Here is an 18,901-nt window from a genome sequence, read left to right on the forward strand (position 1 = left end):
ATGGGGGCAAACACGTCCAGCAAGTCGCCATCCCTGGGTGAAAATGAAGACGGTAAGAACTGCTGCCTGGAGCTGCAAAGCCCACCAGCCTAGGGACTGTGATCCTGTGAGCCACGCCAGCTCCCGCGCCGGGGTGCAGACACCCGGTGTCTTGGTTCATCACTGGTGCATTGGGGTGCACAGCAGCAGAAGCAGCAGCAGTGAGCCCGTGGTCTCCTGCAGAGCTCTGGTGGTCCCTCCACCTCTGGTCCCTGTGTCTGGGCACAGGGGGAGCAGCTGTTGGCAGGGCTTTGGTGTGGAGTGTCTCAGGTCACTGCCAGACACTTCAGAGGTGGGAAGTTTGTTCTGGAGATCACAGCACTGGGTACGAAGCGTGGTGGGAAGGTAGCTGGAGTGTTGCATGTTCCCATCCCAGCTTTGTGCTCGGTGGCTGGAGTGGTGAGTGTTCCCATCCCAGCTTTGGGCTCAGTGGGAAGGCCCCTGGGGGAGACCTGGTCACAGCAGCAGTGGAGCTTCCTGGTGACTGCCCATCCAGGCAGCTCTGGGACACCAGCATGTGGGCCTGACACCTGGGAAGGGCTGGGAGCAGCACCAGAGGCCAGTGCCTCATGATCTGCCCCCATCGCAGAGCCCAGTGCCTGGGACCAGAGACCCCTCTCCCCACCATCATGGGCCGTGTTTACAGCACATGGCTCCTGCGGGCACCCTCTGCACAGCGGGCAGGGAGGGCTTCATTCCCTCTCAATTTCCCTGCGGGTGATAAGCATCTTCACACCCCCTCTGCAGGTATCCACCCACCACCCACCTCACAGACAGCCTGAGTGGTAAACAGATCTAGTTAGACTCAATCGTTACCAACTGGTATTTAGCTCTGACCTTTCCCTGCTCTTATTCCACATTCAGAAAAAGCTCCTGGGCCTAAAAACTGGTCTTTTTTTTCAAGTGCTATAGCTGGAAACCATAAAGTATGGTTAGATTGTGGTACCCTGCTTTACAAGATGATGGCAATGAAAAGGACAGTTTTGTAATGGGGTGCTCCTGTCCTGTGACATTACTCTGAGAGCAGGTCACTGTGTGGGTGTCACGCTCCCGGCCAAGCGCATGGTGCCTGTTTTCAGCCTTTTTCTGGAGTAATCTTGGGCAGTGGGTTATAAGGCTGAGGCAGTGTGATGACCTTCAAGCATCATCTTTTTATTGAACAAAACCCCACCTGCCTGGTTAGTATCTTTGGAAAACGCCTCTGGTCTGCTCAGTGCCTAGGACGAAGCACAGGCAGCTTTTGCCCTGGCTGAGCAGCAGCACTTGGTGGGTGTGTGGGGCCCTTTGGGTTACCCCACAAACCACACTCCATCCTTGCGCCCCTCCCTGCCCCCCCATTCTCCAGCCAGGGGCTGGAAGGGAAGAGAAACACACTGAGCCTGTGAAACACCAGGCTGCAAACACCACCCATGCAGCCAGGAGCAGCAGGAAGCTGCCAGGGTGTCCCTGGGCTTTCTCAGCTCTTAGGGGGTAACAAAGAAGCAGAAGCAGGGGGCTGCACGGCTGCTCAGCGTTTGAGGTTTGGACATCTGCTCTTTCTTGCAGTCACCTTCGAGCACTTTGAAATCCTGCGAGCTATCGGGAAGGGCAGCTTTGGGAAGGTGAGTGCTGGGGAGCTGCTCACGTTTCCTTCGGGCAGCTGGGAATGGGACTGGGAGATGGGTGAGTCAGAGGCTCACGTGAGGGCGAGGGAATAACCGCGGCATTGTCAGCAGGGTTTGGCCTGAGCTTGAACTCCTGGTAACCAGAAGGAATTGCAGCCCGATTCCTCTTCCATTCCGTAGCCACAAATTGTATTACAGGAGATTAACATGAGATGCTGATAAATCAAATGACCTGAATTTCATTATGCTTCTGGACAAGCATTTTCTACGATTCCCAGGCAAAGCAACGCTGAGCATCACGATGCATCTTCATAAAGAACTGCAGTCAGCATCACAGGGCTGGTGATTTTTGAGGGGATGTTTCTGTGAAACACAGTGTTTGTTACAAACAGTCACAGGTCAGTTTTATTTCCATGCTGCTGTGGAAGTCCATGCTTGTCCATGCTGACTGGATTCCAGAAGGTTGTTTGCCAGTAGTGGGGGTGTCCTGGGTTCAGAGTGTGGCAGGGAGGTTTATTTGGTGGCAGAACAAAAAAAGGCTGGCTGAAACTTTGTGAATTCATCCCAATCTGGAAAGCCAGCCTGGTTTGTGGTGCAGTGTCACAGACTTTCCCTGGAGCAGTGTTTCTTTCTCGATTTGAGGAAGTGTAACCCTAGGGAGGGTTACAATTCAACCCCCAGTGCCCCGCAAATCAAGCCCAGGGTTCATGACCTGACCTATGGAGGAAGTGGGAATTCGGGTGCCACCCCCCCGTAACTCTGTGGTGGAATCAATTCTTCTGAGCAGTAACACAACCCGATTGGTGCCATGAAGTTAAACGGTGATTCATGTGAGGTTCCCTGTCTCCTGTCTTTGTGGTGATAAATCCCTTCACCTTCCCTCCCCCCTGGCCCCCCAGATTTGTTCTTTGACAACTGGGCGAGGGATCTGCTGGTGATGTCCAATGCTGCAGCGTCCGTGCGTGGGGCTGCGACTTGGCAGCATGGACTTCACTACAGCCACTGTTTTACCTGCCTAAATCTGCTGACACATCATCTCTGATCTACCCCTTGATTTGCTCGCTCAGGTCTGTGTTGTGCAGAAGAACGACACCAAGAAGATGTATGCCATGAAATACATGAATAAGCAAAAGTGCCTGGAGCGGAATGAAGTGAGAAACGTTTTCAAGGAGCTGCAGATCATGCAGGGCCTGGAGCACCCCTTCTTAGTTAATTTATGGTAAGCACCCCTTCTTATTTAATTTATGGGATGAATGCTCACAGGAGCTGTGCTGGGCTGCCAGACCTGTCCGCCTCCCTCCATGGCTGTTTGGGAAAGACGCTGCACTGGAGTAAAGGGTTTGAGTGGAGCTTTGGTTTAGAAGTGGCTGATAGCAACAAACCGGATATAGAAACACTGGGGCTCTGTCCTGGTCAGCCTGCTGGTACCTGTTCATACAGGCTGCACTGACATGGTTGTGGATCTGAAGCCAATTACTGTCTTCTCACTTGTTTTGAGAACATGGGCGGTAGGAGTTGGGTTGCAGTGGGAAATGGGGCACAGAAGGGTCATGAAACTATTGTTTACCAAGGGGAAAGGTTCCAAGAAATGATGAGTGTTCCCAGAGATACCACCTGTCTCTCTTTTTACTCTCCTGCCACTTCAGGTACTCGTTCCAGGACGAGGAAGACATGTTTATGGTTGTAGACCTGCTGCTCGGGGGTGACCTGCGTTACCACCTCCAGCAAAACGTGCGGTTCCAGGAAGGCACCGTGAAGCTCTTCATCTGCGAGCTGGCGCTGGCCCTGGACTACCTCCAGAGCAGGCACATCATCCACAGGTCAGCCGGGCACTGCAGGTGGGCTGCTGCTCCTAAATACAGGCAGGGCGGACGCACGTTCCCCTTTGTGTGAAGGGCAGAGGGGAGATGGAGCTAAAGGAAGCATCCCTCGTGTGTGTGCTCTGGGGTGGAACGCTCGGCTGCCCGCAGGTGCCGCATGCGACAGGGAGTCACTTCTCCCTCTGGGACAGCTCCGCTGCAGCATGTTTGATCTGCTGGCTGATCCTGCTATAGGCTCTCTAATAGGTTTAATTAGCTGTAGCTCATTACTGCCTGAGCTGGTCTGGGGGTGTAGGTGTCAGCGGTCAAAGCTCCCCCGCTGTGGCACTCGAAGGCCTCTCCCTCTGGCTCCCAGACTCTCCGTACCCACTGCAGGACGAGGGCTGGGAACAGGCACAGCTCTTCTCCGTGTCAGGCTGAGCTTCCTGGGGGCAGTGGGGGTTCCCTTTTGGCACCCAGAGTTTTCATGGCCAGTGAAAAAGGTTGAGCCCTTCCAGCAAAGATCTGGTAAATGCCAGAGGAGGCTGAGCTTTTCCCTGGCTGGATGGTCTGGCTCTAGACAGATGTGTGGCTGCCTTCCACTGGTGTGCCGAGTGGTGCAGGCCTCGGGGCCCAAGGTTTGACTTGGCAGCTGCTCATGGGGAGTATGACTAGGGAGGGACGAGCAGAGGGTGAGTGCAGCCGGGGAGAAGGCTGTCTCCTTTATTAACATCACTCCAGAGGAGCATTCCTGTGAGGTACAAAGCTTGGTGTGAGATGTGAAACTGAGAGGGCGCTGGCTGTTAGTGAGGGAAGGAACATGCCATTTGAGGGAAGATTAATGTGTATCTGCAGCGCTTGGCTGCCAGTTCTGAGACAGGAAAGCACAAAGGTGGATGCTTGCCATGCCTGTAGCACATCCCCCGCTGCTGTGGAGAGTCCCAGAAGGTTTTGCTCTGCTTGGGCTGGAGTCAGTCCCCCTCGAGAACAGCTCCCAAGCTCTCAGGACTCTCATCTATCCTGATGCTGGTTTCGGTTTGTGCCTGCATTTCTACCCTGATGCTCTGGATCTCAGCCGTCCTCGCTGCCCTGTATGGTTCCAGCAGGCACTGCTGTGGTCCGGGGCATGGAGCTGGCATGCAGCGATGCGGGGGGGGGTGGGAGGGGTGTGCTGCCCCTGCCCAGCACCTGCTCACTGGCACCAAATAATGGATGAGCATGAATTAAACATCGTGAAAGGCAGATGTGGCTGCTCAGTCCTCGGGTCGATCCTTGTGCTGTTGGTTTGGCTGGAGTGAGCAGAGTTGGGCACAGGGAGGAAATCCTTCTCCATTAGTAGTGTACTACAGTGGGTGTGGCGGTCGTAGGACCAAGGGGCTAGAGGTTCCTCACGACTCAATGCTGTAAGGAGTCTGTGCGAGGAGGAGACTGTCCCTCATTAACGGTGAAAGACGTGATAGCTGCAGGAGCACTGGGCGCCGGGGGCTGTGGTCAGCATCGCCGAGGGGTGCGCTGTTATCCTGCTGCGGCACAGGGGTGGGCACAAGGAGAGTGGCCAAAGGACAGAGCTCCCGGGACGTTCCAGAGGGTCCCTTGTGAATAAGCACACTTGCTATAGCCGAAGTTCGGGCTGTAATGTGTATTTCCAGCAGTGATACGTGTTTAAGGTGAATCAAGTACAGCAAAACTTGTACAGCAGCTTGCAAAACCTGCAAGTTACTTAATTAACACTGTAATGCAAGTTGTTTAATTAACACTAACCCAGTGGGACAATGCTAGATTGATATAGTGAGTCATCTGAGTCAATTATGCTGCAGCAACTGTAATTGGGAACATCAGGAGATGGGCGTGCAACTGCTTTTCTTTGCCTGAACTATGCTGCATAGAGGCAGCAGGCACAGGCTCAGGGCTCTGACTATTCCTACCTACAGGTAGAAGAGTGGGAAATACTCAGCAATACACAGCACAGGACCCCTCCTCTCTGCCAGACACCGAGCTCCTGCCCATCTGGCCCTCAGGCTCAGCCAGTGGCACGGTTTTGCTGCGCCTGAGACGTCCCCGTCCTGTCGCGATGAGGATGCCTGTCCCTGTTGTCACTGGGAGGGCACGGGGAAGGCAGCTGGTACTTACAACCCACCCAAGTGCTCTAGGTGAGCAGGTGCCAGAGAACCAGCCACCATTCTGCCATCACCAGGAACTTTGCCTTTCTCTCGCTCCAGGCAGCTAGGTGGATTCAGAGTGATCACAGTGACTGTGTTCTAAAGATGATGCTCACATTTAAACACGTTTAACCCTCCTGGGCTGGGGGAGCGCCGGGGGGTGAGGATTGCTCGCGTGGCCTTCTGCATCAGTGTCAGATGGCTGCGTGCCCGGCTCGTGTAATGAGCTCATTAAAAGCAGGTAATATCTTGTTGAGTCACTGGGGTGTGTACAGCAGGCTATCGGGTGTATACAGCAGGCTATCAGGTGTCTGCCTCTCCCCTCAGCACAGCGTGGTCCCCGTGGCACTGCTGTAGGTATTACCTTGTTGTTTGGGCTCTTTTAATTCGGGGATGAAACCTGTGGGAAACGCATTTGTTTCCAGAACAAAGATCCTGAAACCATTTTATTTTTACCGAGAGAAAGGGAACAGCTCTCAGATAGTACAGAAACAGGGGAGAGAGATGAAATGAAGCTCTGATGCCATGGGGACACAAGACAAGTGCTGACAGTCCAAGACACAGCAGTCTTTGCTGCCATAGCCCTGTGCCACCCTGCTCTTGCTGTTTGGCTGTTGTCCTGTGCCCAAACCAAACACTGCGGGAACATCAGAGCAAAGACACGTCCTAGGGCACGATGTCCCTTGGGAGCCTGGGCTTCCCCAGTGTCTGTAGCCCATGTCCTGTCCTGTTCTAATGCTCTCTCCTCTTCTGCCTTTTTTCAGAGACATCAAACCTGACAACATTTTACTGGACGAGCAGGGTAAGTGCCAGTCGCTTCTCCTGCACACGCACAAAGGCAGAGCCAGGAGCAGGACACAGGTTCAGTGCAGGGTCCTGCTCTTGTCTTCATTTTGCGTTGCTCTCGCTCCTTCAGTCCTGTTCACAATGGGACTGACCCTTCCTGCTCTGGTTGCTGTCTTTTGCTTTTTGGGCATCGTTGTCTTGTGCCCTCAGAGCACCGTGCGCCCTGCGATGCTGCGGTGTTAGGGGTGCCTTGGTGTTCGGCTGATGGCGTCCCTGGGATGTGTCGGCAGGGACACAGGCTCCTCTGTGCTGCTCGTGGTTGGTCCCATCCCACCAGAACTTGGTCTAAGACCCGTTTTGGCTCCTGCTTAAACCTTGTGACCGTTTGCATGGAAATGTGATTTGTGCATTTGTAAAACCTGACCCATAATTGGGGCTGTGTCGTGTGCTCACAAACACCATTACTTACAGTTGGGTAGGCAAGCTTCATTCAGGTATTTTGTTTTTCCTTGAGTGTTTGACATGGTGAGGGAGTGCTGAAGAGGATTTGGGGCCAGGTGTATTATAGATGTTGCTGTAATTTTTTTCTTTAGTCTTTTTCTCAGGCAAAACTCTCTCTATGTTCTTGCATTACTCTCCAGACACATTTTTTTGTCCTGGCAAAGCTCTCACAGAGAAGAGTTGTCTGGTATTTATTAGCTTTTAACTCATTAGAAAAACACTTTGTCATTAAACGGATTTTCAAAAAAATGTGAAACTGGGTGGTTGTGAGAAATCTTCATTAGCAACTGCAGCAAGGCACTGGGGGAGAGAGTCAGCGCAGGGCCAGGCGTATCTGAATCCATTATCACTTCAGAGGCTGCAAGGGAGATGCTGCAGCTCCCGAGGAATCGCCGTGACTGGCGTGTGTGAGTAGGGTTGCCTGGCAGCGCCCGAGCCCAGACTCTACCCATTTTGCATATGACCTCTGATTTCCAAGTGCTAGCTAATTTTTTATTTAGGAGCTGTCGGCAAAGCTGCTTCTGCCTCCAAGTGCAGCAGCCTCTTCCCTGCCTCACCCGGTGCTGCTCCATGACAGACCGATGCCCAGACCTCCTCCCTCCCGCTGGTGTTGGTCGGTACCATGTGGCCCTGGCCATCCTGGCCGGGCTTCCAGCGCTGCCCTGGCTCCTGGGCCGCCCTCCCAGCCAGCACGGTGTGGGGCTAGTGTGGGGCACGTGTGGTCGGTCCTCACCAGTGGGCACAGTGACCTGTGAGCATCTTCCAGGAACCGCCCGGTGCCCCATAGGACTGGGGAGTCTGGGGCTGCTCGAGGGGGAGCTGGGAGCTCCAGAGACATGGAATGTAGGTCAGCATTCCCTGCAGAGGGGAAAGATGTGGGGAAGCTCAGCTTGTCTCTGAGGTTGTGCTCAACTCAGCAGGATGTAACCTGCAAACTTCCGTAATGATGCTGCCATTTGGGGTGATTTTTGAGCCTATTCTCTGCTCCCTGTGATGCTTTAACTGTGGCAGAGGTTTCAGAGTTATTTTCTGTGGATGTACCCTTGACTTTAGTGTCCTTCTGACTATGACTTGTAGCACTTCTGTATCGATGGCAGCAAAGCTCTGTGCCCTCACACACAGAAAGCTTTGTGCAGGCACAGTTCAGTTTTTCCCTTGTCTCCAGAGCAGCTGATATTGTGGGATGTTTATTATCGTTTACCCTAGCAGATTGTTCTGGCTTTTCAGTATCTTTCCTCATGATATGGAGCTGCAGCTCCCCATTCCCTCTCCTCTCTCCTCACCAGGCTTTCACAACTCTCATCACAAAATATTTGCCATTTGTAACATCAATTTTTTATAAGCCTCTTGATTGAGAGCAGTCCCCTGAGAGTGGGAAGCACCTGAAGACCTTCAGCAATCAGACTTCAGTCCTTCAGTTGTAAGTGTCTTCTTGCCCCTAACTCTGCCCTGCAGCCCAGGTCCCTTTCCAGCTGTGGAGTCCCTTTCCAGCTGTGGCTCCTCCAGCCCTTCATGTTTACACGTTGCCAGGCGCCCGTCTCTGTCACGAACCCTGATACCCATCGTGCGGATGCTGATCCCATGTGTGCCGGGAGCTGGTTCAGGTTGTTGACAGTATGAATGCTTCTTGTGATACCACACGTTGAATGTGACAGTCCTGCTGCCGACTGTCACGGACTTGACACACGCATCATGCGCTGGCCTCTGTCACCCTGGTCAGTGACAGTCTGTACGATCACAGTAATTTCAGCTCAGAAATTAAAGTGGGCCATAAGTAAAGCAGAGTATCAGGCAAGTATCTTTCTGTGCAATAGGTAACGCAGTGGTTTGACATCAGAGATCTGGAGCAGGTCCTCAGCAGCTGACTACCCTCAGCAGTCATCACAAGCACAACGTGCTTCCCCCTTCAACGGCAGATCAGTGTCTTGGCTCAGTGACAGCACAGCTCACCTGGGGATGAAAGAATGTGGCAGATGGCTGCTTCCAGGAACTGGGACTCATTTGTCAGGAGTTATTGCCCAAGTCATTTATCTAATAAAATTGAAGAAAAGCTCAGTTTTATCTCCAGTGAAACCAAGAGTGGTTTTGAGAAGCCCTGTGAAGCTTTGTCAGTGCTATTCCTTGTACCACTGCTGAAAGGTTCTGGAGGGCAGCGCTAAAGCGGGTGAGCCTGTCCCAACACAGGCACTGCATGCATGGCCCATTTGCTCTCTAATCTCAGATGAGAACATCAGGGCACCATCCGTCTGAGCCTCCACACCCCACTCATGTCTCTGGCTTCATATTCCTTGAAAGGTTATCTGAGTGGAATCGGCAGAAGCCTCCTATGTTTCTGCACAAAAGATTCTCTAGAAAGGTGAAGGAATTTTGCAGTAACAGAATCTAATAAGAAAATTCTCTGCCGTAATGCAGAACCAGAGGCTCGATCTGCACGTGCCAGTTGGAGCAGCCAGGCTGAGCTTGGGAAGGACGCTGTGTCCGGAGCACAGCCCTGGCTGCAGTGAGAGATGCTGAGCAATCACAGAAACACATGCCTTAAAGTTTGACCCTAAAGCTCAGCAGCAATACCCAGCCCTCCCCTCTTGGTTACCAGTAGCTGCCATCACTGTTGCACTGTCCACTCTGGTCTGTAATGTCGCCGTTCAGCCTCGTCGTTCCATCCAGCGCCGACCTCCTCAGCCTCGTGGGCTTGGTCTGGTGATTTCCCAAGAGGGCTAGTTTATCTGGCTTGTGATTTATTTGAAGTGAATAATTTAAATGATGCATCCAGTGAAAGGCATGTTTGTGCTGGGAATACCAAATTCTCAATCAGTCTTTATGATTCATCTGTATGAAAACAGCTGCCCACCAAGTAGAACGAGAGCCAGAGGTGAAGGGAGCAGCAGTGCAAAGACATAGAGAATGTGCCCTGACAAGGGAGCTGCATGTCATTCTGCCAGTGTGGGCAGCATGGGGAGACGTGTGCTCTGAACAGGCTGGTCGGGTGCCCCCAGCAGTGCCCACAGCTCGCCAGAGGCACCTCAAGATTTCCCTTCTTCCTTCTTTCCACAGACCTCAAGTTTTCCTTCCTTCCTTCCTTCCTAGCCCCCTGAGCACTGCAGATTTAACCAGGAAACCTGCATCTCAGCGGGACTTGGAGAGCCCAGGGTGCAGCTCTGCAGTATTGAACAGACATGGGGGGGGGGGGGGCTTGGGGTGATTCAGTGATTTTAGGTGAAATAACAAATTTTGTTATTCCCCAGTTTTCCCAGCTTGATCCAGCACTTGCAGCAGGTAAAACTTGTGTTGCTCTTCTGTCTGTGGGCTGTGGCCAGTGGTAGAGATTCACTGGAATATTTCATGGTGTCCACACAAGACAGCAGGAGTGTTCTACCAAAGCACCAGCTTTTAGACATACAAAAGTGATGTTATTCTACTTGAACCCATGAGCAAAAGCAGCAGTGAGTTTCTTGCTGCCAAAGCTAATGACTGTCGTAGCATCTCTGCCAGCAGAAAGGCACTTTGATTTGATCTCTGTGGTTGGAGCGAACAGCAGCAGCTCAGCCACCCCCTGTTAGAGGAGGGTGATGAGTCTGCAAAACACCACCTCCCAAACTTCTGATAACAAGCCCAGCTCCCTCAGGGATGAGCAAGTTCAGTGCCTTGGGAGAAGCAGCCTGAGGTCAGGGAGAAGAAAGTGACTGTGCATTTCATGTGAAGAGTTAGGCTGAGCTAACCACAGGATTCAGAGACGTTCACTCCAGTGATGCCAGCCTGTGTAGATCCCGGTACCGCTGCCCGTGGCTGCCCTGCACACCCCTGTGAGTTCAGGAGATGGGGAATAGTCAGTTAAGTGCTTGGGGAAAAAAGGCAAGTAAAGGAGCCAAGCAGCAGGAGCCAGTTTCCCATCCCTGCAGATCACACCCACCTCTTGCTTGTGTTTGCAGACAACAGCTGTGCATATTGTATCACGATAGCAGACCCTGTTCCTGCCCCCCCGGGGGGGGGGGGTGGGGTGTTTTAGTTTCTTGCACAAGGCCCTCTTGTTTGATGCCAAAGATATTTTGGTCTATTTGAGAGACACTGTCTAAAGAGGAAGATGGAGAGTGCTTAGTACCTGGGAACACCAAAGGGCCAGTAGTTAGGAAGCCAAAAATATCAAGGGGTTTTTTTTTTTTTTCCCCAAAAAAATAGTGGATTTTTTTTCTGTGAGAAGAGTTTGCTTCTCTTTCCCCCCACATTTAGGAAGACTCAAAACAATCATCATTAAATGACTTATTGGAGAACTTATTTTTTCCTTTTTCTTTTTCTTCCTCGCCCCCCTCCCCCCCAGTGTCAGTAGGGGGATGTTTAATGTCACAGGATACAGATGTAAGCAGCCTGAAAGCTGAAAACATTTTCTGCCAGTTCTCCTAGTGGAATATTTTTTCCTGGAGACCCCTTTTCATAGAGTGTTTCACTCTAGGTTTCTGATTCAAAGCTGTTTCTCATGTGTAACTTGATTTGCTCTAATTTCACGTTAACCTCTGTCTTCCAGGACACGTGCACATCACGGATTTCAACATTGCCACCATGCTGACTAAGGAGATACAGGTCACCACCGTCGCTGGCACGAAGCCGTACATGGGTAAGAACAACAGTGATGTGTTCTTAACTTACTGCTCCCTGGGTATGTGGTGGCTGTGGTGGGACACTAAGAAGTCCTTTGTGATGAGAGTTTAATCTCTTTTCTTCCTGGTATGTCCTGGTACATAACGAAACGTGTGTGTGTTCAAGTGAGGAGCAGCCCTGAGGGGAGAGCCCTGTGTCTCCTCTTGTTTCAGACAGCAGGAGGCCCACTTGACACTTATCACACAAGCACAGTTAATAAACATAAAGCAAAATAATGCTGACATACCTGGGAGGAGTTGGGGCCAGAGCATGGTAATGAACCAGGCGTGTTCTTTCCAGGCTCTGGGCACAGAGGAGCACAGAGATCTGGGAGGGGGGCACTCGGGGGCTCTGGCGCCCCAGGAGCAGGAGGGCAGCCGTGCAGGAAGGGCTCTGTGCCAGGACGGTCAATGTAGTACAGCACAGGAAATTAACGGGGGCTGCTGGATCTTGTGGTGATTACAGGAGTTATGTGGAGCATCCTGTAACCCAAACAAACTGGGTCGCATTTGTTGAGCATTAAACATTCAGTTTCAAAGGCAATGGCACACTTGTTCTTGAGGCCAACCCATCATTTACACACACTAATCAATTAAGTTTTGTAGCAGTCTGTTGCAGTAGAAGGTAGTGATGGTCCCGTTTCATCGGGGGGACAGTGAGGCACACAGGGGCCCAGGCGCTCCTTGGGGTTTCACTCCGCAGAGAATGTTTTGTGCTGTACTAATTGCACGTGGGGTTGGGTCCTCAGCAGGGTCCAGGACGCAAAGCGCATCTGTTCCTGGGGTGGGCAGGTATCTGGGCCAAGCTGGTGTGCTGAGAACTGGGTCAGGTCTGGCTCCTGCTGGGATGGTGCTCGGTGCCGAGCAGGACACGGGTCAGCAGGTCCCACCGTGCAGCCACAGGCAGTGGCAGTGAGGTTTGCACACATGAGCAACTGCTGGGCTCTGCTCTGCTCGGCAATGCTGCGCTCCACTCTGCTCCCCTCTGCTCCCTTCTGCTCCACTCCGCTCTTCTGTGCTGCCGATTCCCACGCGAGACTGCAGCGAGGCACACTCTCCTTTTTCTGTACTCCACAGCCCCTGAGATGTTTAACTCTGCAAAGCCCACTGGCTACTCCTTCGCTGTGGACTGGTGGTCACTGGGAGTCACCATCTACGAGCTGCTCAGGACCCGGGTACCGTGTGCGCGGCTCCTGTCCCCAACCACCGTCCTTACGCGCCATCGGAAAGGTTGATGCTTTAGAACGGGGATGAAGGGGCTGAGCCGGGGTCAAGGCTGTAAGGGTAAAGGTAGTGTAGGAAGCCACCTCTTCACCTGGGATCGTGTGAGCTCAGATCAGCGCTCAAAGAGAAACTGTCACGATGCAGAGCAGCATGTCACGACAGTTCGCGCTGCACCCAGGGGCCTCTGGGTTGTCGTAAGCTGGGGGCACAAACCGAGCTGATTGAGGGATGACAACGCCTCAAGTTGGGCTGCAGTGTAGTTTGCTTTGAGCTCCCAGCTTGCAAAGGAGAAAAGAAAACCTGAACAAACCTCAGTGGTGGTGTAACAATACTGAGAGTTTGAGCAGGAGCAACCCCACGATGTGTGAATTATTGATGAAGCACAATCCTCGCCTGTCATGTCAGTGTCCAGCTGCTAACCCAGGTGAGGCCGGGGCCTCGCAGACCAGGTGATTAGTGTTTTGGAAATGCTGTGTAAAAATGTGGGACAAAATTATTTCAATTACATTCCTTAAGGAAAACGTTCCTTAAAATCTTGTGAGGCTACACAACTTCTTTCAGTACGAACAAGCAATACACGTTTCTAGGAACCATCATCAGCCTTTGCAGTGCCTGAAAAAGGCACGAGCTCTGACCACAGCACCGGGTACTGAAAGCCTTCTCACGAGCCCTTGGAGGTACAAGTATTACAGGGGCCAGGCAGACACAAGCTGGCTGATGGTCTGACTTTGGGGGTTTGCCTCCTGCCTGTCATGCTGGTTAAATACCTAGCTGTTATCGTCACAGGGATCACATAGGGAGGGACTTTCCATGGGAGGTCTGGGCAGTGTACAGACACCTTGTTTGAAGCTTCTTTGCCCTGAAAAGCTCTCCCAGGAAGCCTGGCAAAGCTGGTGAGTTAAACTCTTTCCTCGTGGTGCTTTTTGCAGAGGCCATATCACATTCGGTCCAACACCTCCCCACATGAGATCGCTCACGTGCTCAGGACGGCCACAGTGATGTACCCGGCTGCTTGGTCCCCAGACATGGTGTCGCTGATCAGGAAGGTGAGGGCAGCGGTGGCGGCGGGCGGGGGCGCAGGATACTGGGCACCCGCTGAGAGCAGCCGCGTCCGTCCCTCGGGCTTCGGGGCCTTTGCCCTGAGATGTGGGGATTTGTCCCAAACAGGGGCCAGACCCAGGGTTGGTGACCTTCAGGCAGATCGATGTCCATCTCTAACGCCACGCTAACATAATAACCAGCCAGCTGTACTCTGTCCCGGACCGATGGGGATGGAGTTTGTGCTGGGATGCAGTGCTAATGCATCTCTTCTCAGGACACATACAGTCTTTGCTTCCAGGGTTTCTCCTGTAACTTTGTCTCTCTGGAAGGATGTAATTGAGCAGTAGATTAATAATGTGTCCATACATTTGTCCAAAAAAACCCCACCCGCCCTTTTTTTTTATTAACCCCCCCCCCCCCCCCCCCCCCCCCCCATTTCCCAATAGTGAAAAGATTTGCAAGAAGCCCTGATACTGCTGAAACCCTCGGGTGCCACGAGGTTTATGCACCGCTGCAATTATTTAATAAAGCTGTTATAAAAATTGCTTCAGCATCATTACCAGAATCATTCTGAAGCTGAAGTCATGTTTGACGTGAAGCCATATCTTCAGTAAACAAACTGTCAGGCACTGGGTGCAGCAGCAGAAAACCAGAAACACTGAACCCCACCTAACAGCACCAGCTGCAAATTTTGGGAAGTATGCACATGGTTTTCTAATTTTCAAATCAGCGTTGGCAGTAAAGTTGTACTTGGTGCAGCTTTCATCTGCTTTTTAATCCAGGTAGTACGAGGGAGTATTTTGTCCCCTCTGATGAAAACAAGGCATCAGTCCCTTGCTGAGACAGAATCATGGCGTGCTTTCCAAGGAGAAAATTGAAGAAAGTCTCCATTTGCTTAAAATTAAATGGAGCTAATAGTTCCTTTAGCCAAAGAGCAATAGGGGATATTTACTGCGGATGTGCTGTGATGTTGGAAGTTCTTCCCTGGACCACAACATGCTGTGAGCCATATAGGCTCCCTTGTGAATAAATAATGCAGTGTCACAATTATTTAGATTTCCAAGTGCCCCTTTGCATCTGGTTTAACAGCCATATGCATTATAGATGAGGCCAAGTGTGCCTCCTTCCTGGCTCAAACGTCTCCTGTGACTTCTTGTGTTTATTAACGTTCTAGGCAAATTATCCCTGGCAGAGCCACGTCGTTCATGTTGGAGCACAGCGCTGTGCGGGAGGCAGCGAGCTGCACTGCCAATGCAGAGCGTGTCACTGGCATCGCATGTCAGGGGTGGGACAGGACCGCGGGCCTGGGGCACTGCATCCCGCACGGTGTCCCTGGGATGCCTCCTTGAGAGGCCACGGTGACAGAGGCTCCTTGTCACAGCCTGTGGCACGGCCAACCCTGTGGTCTGGCCCAGACCAGAACCTGCCGCAGCCTCACACCTTCCCCATCACTGATGGCCGCGCCGTGCGGGGCTCATCTGCAGGTGCTCTGTGCCCTCTCTGCAGCCCTTAGTGGCTCCTCGGCTCCTTTTCAGAGAGCAGCTTCTGTCAGCTGCCCTGGCAGAAGTCTGAGGGTCGTTTCCCGGCCCGGCTGCTGCCTGTACAACGCTGCCACAACTCGCCCGCATGCTCCAGTCTCTGATTTTGCATCTCAGGCTCTCACCTTCTCACCTCTTCACTTACCTCTTGCTGCAGCTGCTTGAGCCGAACCCTGAGAAGCGCTTTTCTCAGCTGAAGGATATCCAGGCCCTCCCATACCTGTCCGATGTGAACTGGGATGCTGTTCTCCAGAAGAGGATAATGCCGGAATTCATTCCCACGGTAAGGCAGATTGAATTGGAAGGGTTCTCACTGTGCTGCAGCCTGCCCTCGCCTCTGGCTTCTGGGGCAGAACAACCACAGGCCCCAGTACAGGCTGGGGACTGGCCTGCTGGGGAGCAGTGTAGGTGAGAGGGACCTGGGGGTCCTGGGGGGCAGCAAGGTGACCACAACCAGCACTGTGCCCTCAAGGCTAAAAAGGCCGATGGCATCGTGGGGTGTGTTAGTAGGAGGTCAAGAGAGGTCCTTCTCCCCATCTGCTCTGCCCTGTCGAGACCACACCTGGAGTATTGGGTCCAACTCTGGCCCCTCAGCTCCAGGAGGACACAGGACTCCTGGAAAGAGCCCAGTGCAGGGACACCAGGCTGATGAAGGGAGTGGAATAGTTTCCTTATGAGGAGAGGCTGAGGGAGCTGGAGGAGGCTGAGGGGTGACCTCATCAGTGTCTGCAAATATGTAAAGGGCGAGTGTCAGGAGGACGGAGCCAGGCTCTTCTCAGCGATGTCCAATGACAGGGCAAAGGGCAGTGGGTGCAAGCGGGCGCACAGGAGGTTCCATGTTTCACTGTGAGGGTGGCAGGGCCCTGGCACAGGCTGCCTAGAGAAGCTGTGAAGTCACCTCTGGAGACATTCAAAACCCACCTGGACAGGTTCCTGAGTGACCAAATCTAGGTGATCCTGCTCTGGCAGGGGGTTGGACTAGATGATCTTTTGTGGTCCCTTCCAACCCCAGCACTCTGTGGTTCTGTGAGCTGCCCGGCGCCGAGCAGCCCAGCTGCTGACCAGCGCTCCAGAGGCAGAAAGCAGTGAGCAGACACAGGCTCCCTGGCAGCATGGGGTCACCCCCCCACACCCTGTGATCATTGTTCCTCCCTGTAATGACTCTCCCTAACAAGCCCATTGTTCATGGTAAAGTAACACATACAATAGATTAGTGTTTCTGGTCAGTTTTTAATTGGATTAAATGAGCACTGAAGTAACATAACCCTCATGGAGAATAATCCAAGGATTGTTGTGTTACTCTGATTGCTTTTCAGCCACACAAAAGCTGGGCTGCACTAGGAGTATTTATTAACTGAAGTGTTTTTCCCTTCTGTTGGTGGTTTTCTGTGTCGTGGGTGTTCATGTGTTGTCTGCTGCTGGGCTCCTCCCAGCCGAGACACACCATCCTCCTCCTCACCTGATGAAGCAGGCACAGGGCTGAGGAGGAGCAGTGACCACAAAAAGGGAAATCACCACATCTTGACACCGTCTCCTGGCTGACGGGGCCTGTCACGCTCTGTAGAAGTGCAGCAGATGCTCTGACTGTGCATGTGGGCCTCATTAGTTCAGTTTTTACAAAACTCAGCTCCCAGATGCCATCTGATTTATGAGTGACTCTCCAACAGGCTCTGGTCACTCAAGGTACCTCTCTCCCCCCAGAAAGGCAGACTTAACTGTGACCCCACCTTTGAACTGGAAGAAATGATCCTGGAGTCCAAACCTCTTCACAAGAAAAAGAAGCGCCTGGCTAAAAGGGAGAAAGACACCAGCAAGAGCAACTCGGCCCAGGTGAGAGCAAGCAGGTACCAGTGCCTGGTCAAGGCAGTCCCTCCTTTCCCAAGAAAGCTGATTGCCATCTAGTAAGTCCTCAGAAAGCTGTTCATTTTTCCCTTGTGACCAGCTTTATTCCCAAGACTGGTCCACATCTTCCCTTTGGTGGAAGGCAGCGTGTGTACACCACTTTGGTGTGAGAGGAGCGCCTTAATGCCATGCTCCACACTGAGGTGCTGAGGTGTTTTATACCTAAAGAGACCACTGTATCTCCTTGAAATTGCCCTTGCAATGTTTTTCTGTATCAGCTGTGAATTTATTCCCTCTCTTTGTTTTTCTTTCCAAACGCAAAAGGCCTGCCATCTTCAGAAGCACCTGGAGATGCTCCAGAGGGACTTCATAGTGTTCAACAGAGAGAGGTAAGTGCCGGCCCAGAGCAGCCTCAGACTCTGGCCTTTGGCTGGGGCCAACGATGCGGGGGTACGTGGGCTTGCCATCAAGACAGCTGAGCAGAGCCCGAACCAGTGAGTGCTGGTTCATCTGTCACCTCCAGGCACTGTCATGGCGTTTCTGCCACAGCCACACGCCACATCACGTGTCCCACATTAGCTCCTAAATGCACTGCTGTCACAGTAAAGCACTGGAATAGGTTTTTCTGTGGGCTTGGTGCAGCCCTGCAGGGAAGCGGCTGCGGTGCTGGGGATCAGACCCACTGCACCTGCCTCAGCGCTGCCCCTCCAGCCTGACTGCCCCTTTCTGTCCCGCAGGGTGAGGCACCACCACCACCACCATGATGCCCAGGGGATCAGGACCCTGGCACGAAGCAGAGGCACATTCAAGGAGGACAGCCAGAGCAGCAGCCTCTGAACACAGCCCCATGCAGCTTTCCTTGCGGCGCTGCCACACACCCCCCAGCACACCGGGCCCCCACACTCACCTGCTGCCAACAGCCCTGGGCAGGGCGGGCGCCGGGCACCCTCCACCTTCCACCCTGCATCCCGTGGGCCCTGAGTGCAGGAGGAGAGGCTGCGGGTGCTGCCTGTGTGCTTCACCATGCTCAGTTCAGCTCTGGTCCTGTTACTGTGCCTTTCTCAGAGGCAGGAATGTGCCCGTGTGAAAGTGGAGAGGACATTTGGCATTCATGGCCGGGCTTGGCCGGCTGGTGTCACAGCCCTTGGGCCTGCTGCTGAGTGACCGTCGGCGGCAGAACGAAGGGATGAGCATGTGTTCTGCACAGAGGTGTCCCCTCTGGTACCGGTCTCCGCAGTGGGGCCATGACAGCCATGGGCCCAGGCTCTGTGGGGTCAGGACTCCCACGGGCTGATGGCTGGAAGAAGGTCTCAGCCACAGAGTCTCCACTAGTCAAACCGGCCAAGGTGGCCTTGGCTTACGGACACGGCCAGCAGCCTCCCCGCGAGGGCGGGCGTGGCAGGCCATGGCGGGCTGGCGCTGGCGGCCATCTCCTTCCCCAGCAGGGAGCAGGCAGCAAAGGTGTCTTCCTCTCACCATGCCGGTGCCTGTACCGTTCCCAGCAGAGCGGGGCTGCTGGTGGGTGGGCAGAGCACCCAGGCAGACGCAGAAGTGAAGCGGTAACAACCAGGCCCTGGTTCTGCATCCAGGTGCTGGTCCAGCCCAGCCAGGAAACACATTCCCCATCACACAAAGCTGCTGCCACTCGCTGGCTCTGTCGGGGTTTGGCTTCCAACAGCAGAGGTAATTTGAATGTCCATTTTAATCCCTCTCCCATCCAAATAGCGCTTATTTAAGCAG

General features: G+C 53.1%; 1 protein-coding gene across 1 annotated transcript; it reads left to right on the top strand.

The window, feature by feature from the left end:
- On the top strand, positions 1-17,998 carry STK32A (serine/threonine kinase 32A; the record flags this gene model as incomplete). The annotated part of the gene is made up of 12 exons (XM_084268919.1): positions 1-52; positions 1,585-1,640; positions 2,711-2,862; positions 3,290-3,463; positions 6,366-6,403; positions 11,405-11,494; positions 12,594-12,691; positions 13,670-13,786; positions 15,477-15,602; positions 17,021-17,149; positions 17,486-17,550; positions 17,899-17,998. 12 exons carry the CDS (start codon positions 1-3, stop codon positions 17,996-17,998), a joined length of 1,197 nt encoding a protein of 398 aa, XP_084125045.1.
- Positions 17,999-18,901: the final 903 nt, after the last annotated feature.

The sequence above is a fragment of the Gallinula chloropus genome (genome assembly GCF_964237585.1).
Source record: "Gallinula chloropus genome assembly, chromosome: 10".
NCBI lineage: Eukaryota > Metazoa > Chordata > Aves > Gruiformes > Rallidae > Gallinula > Gallinula chloropus.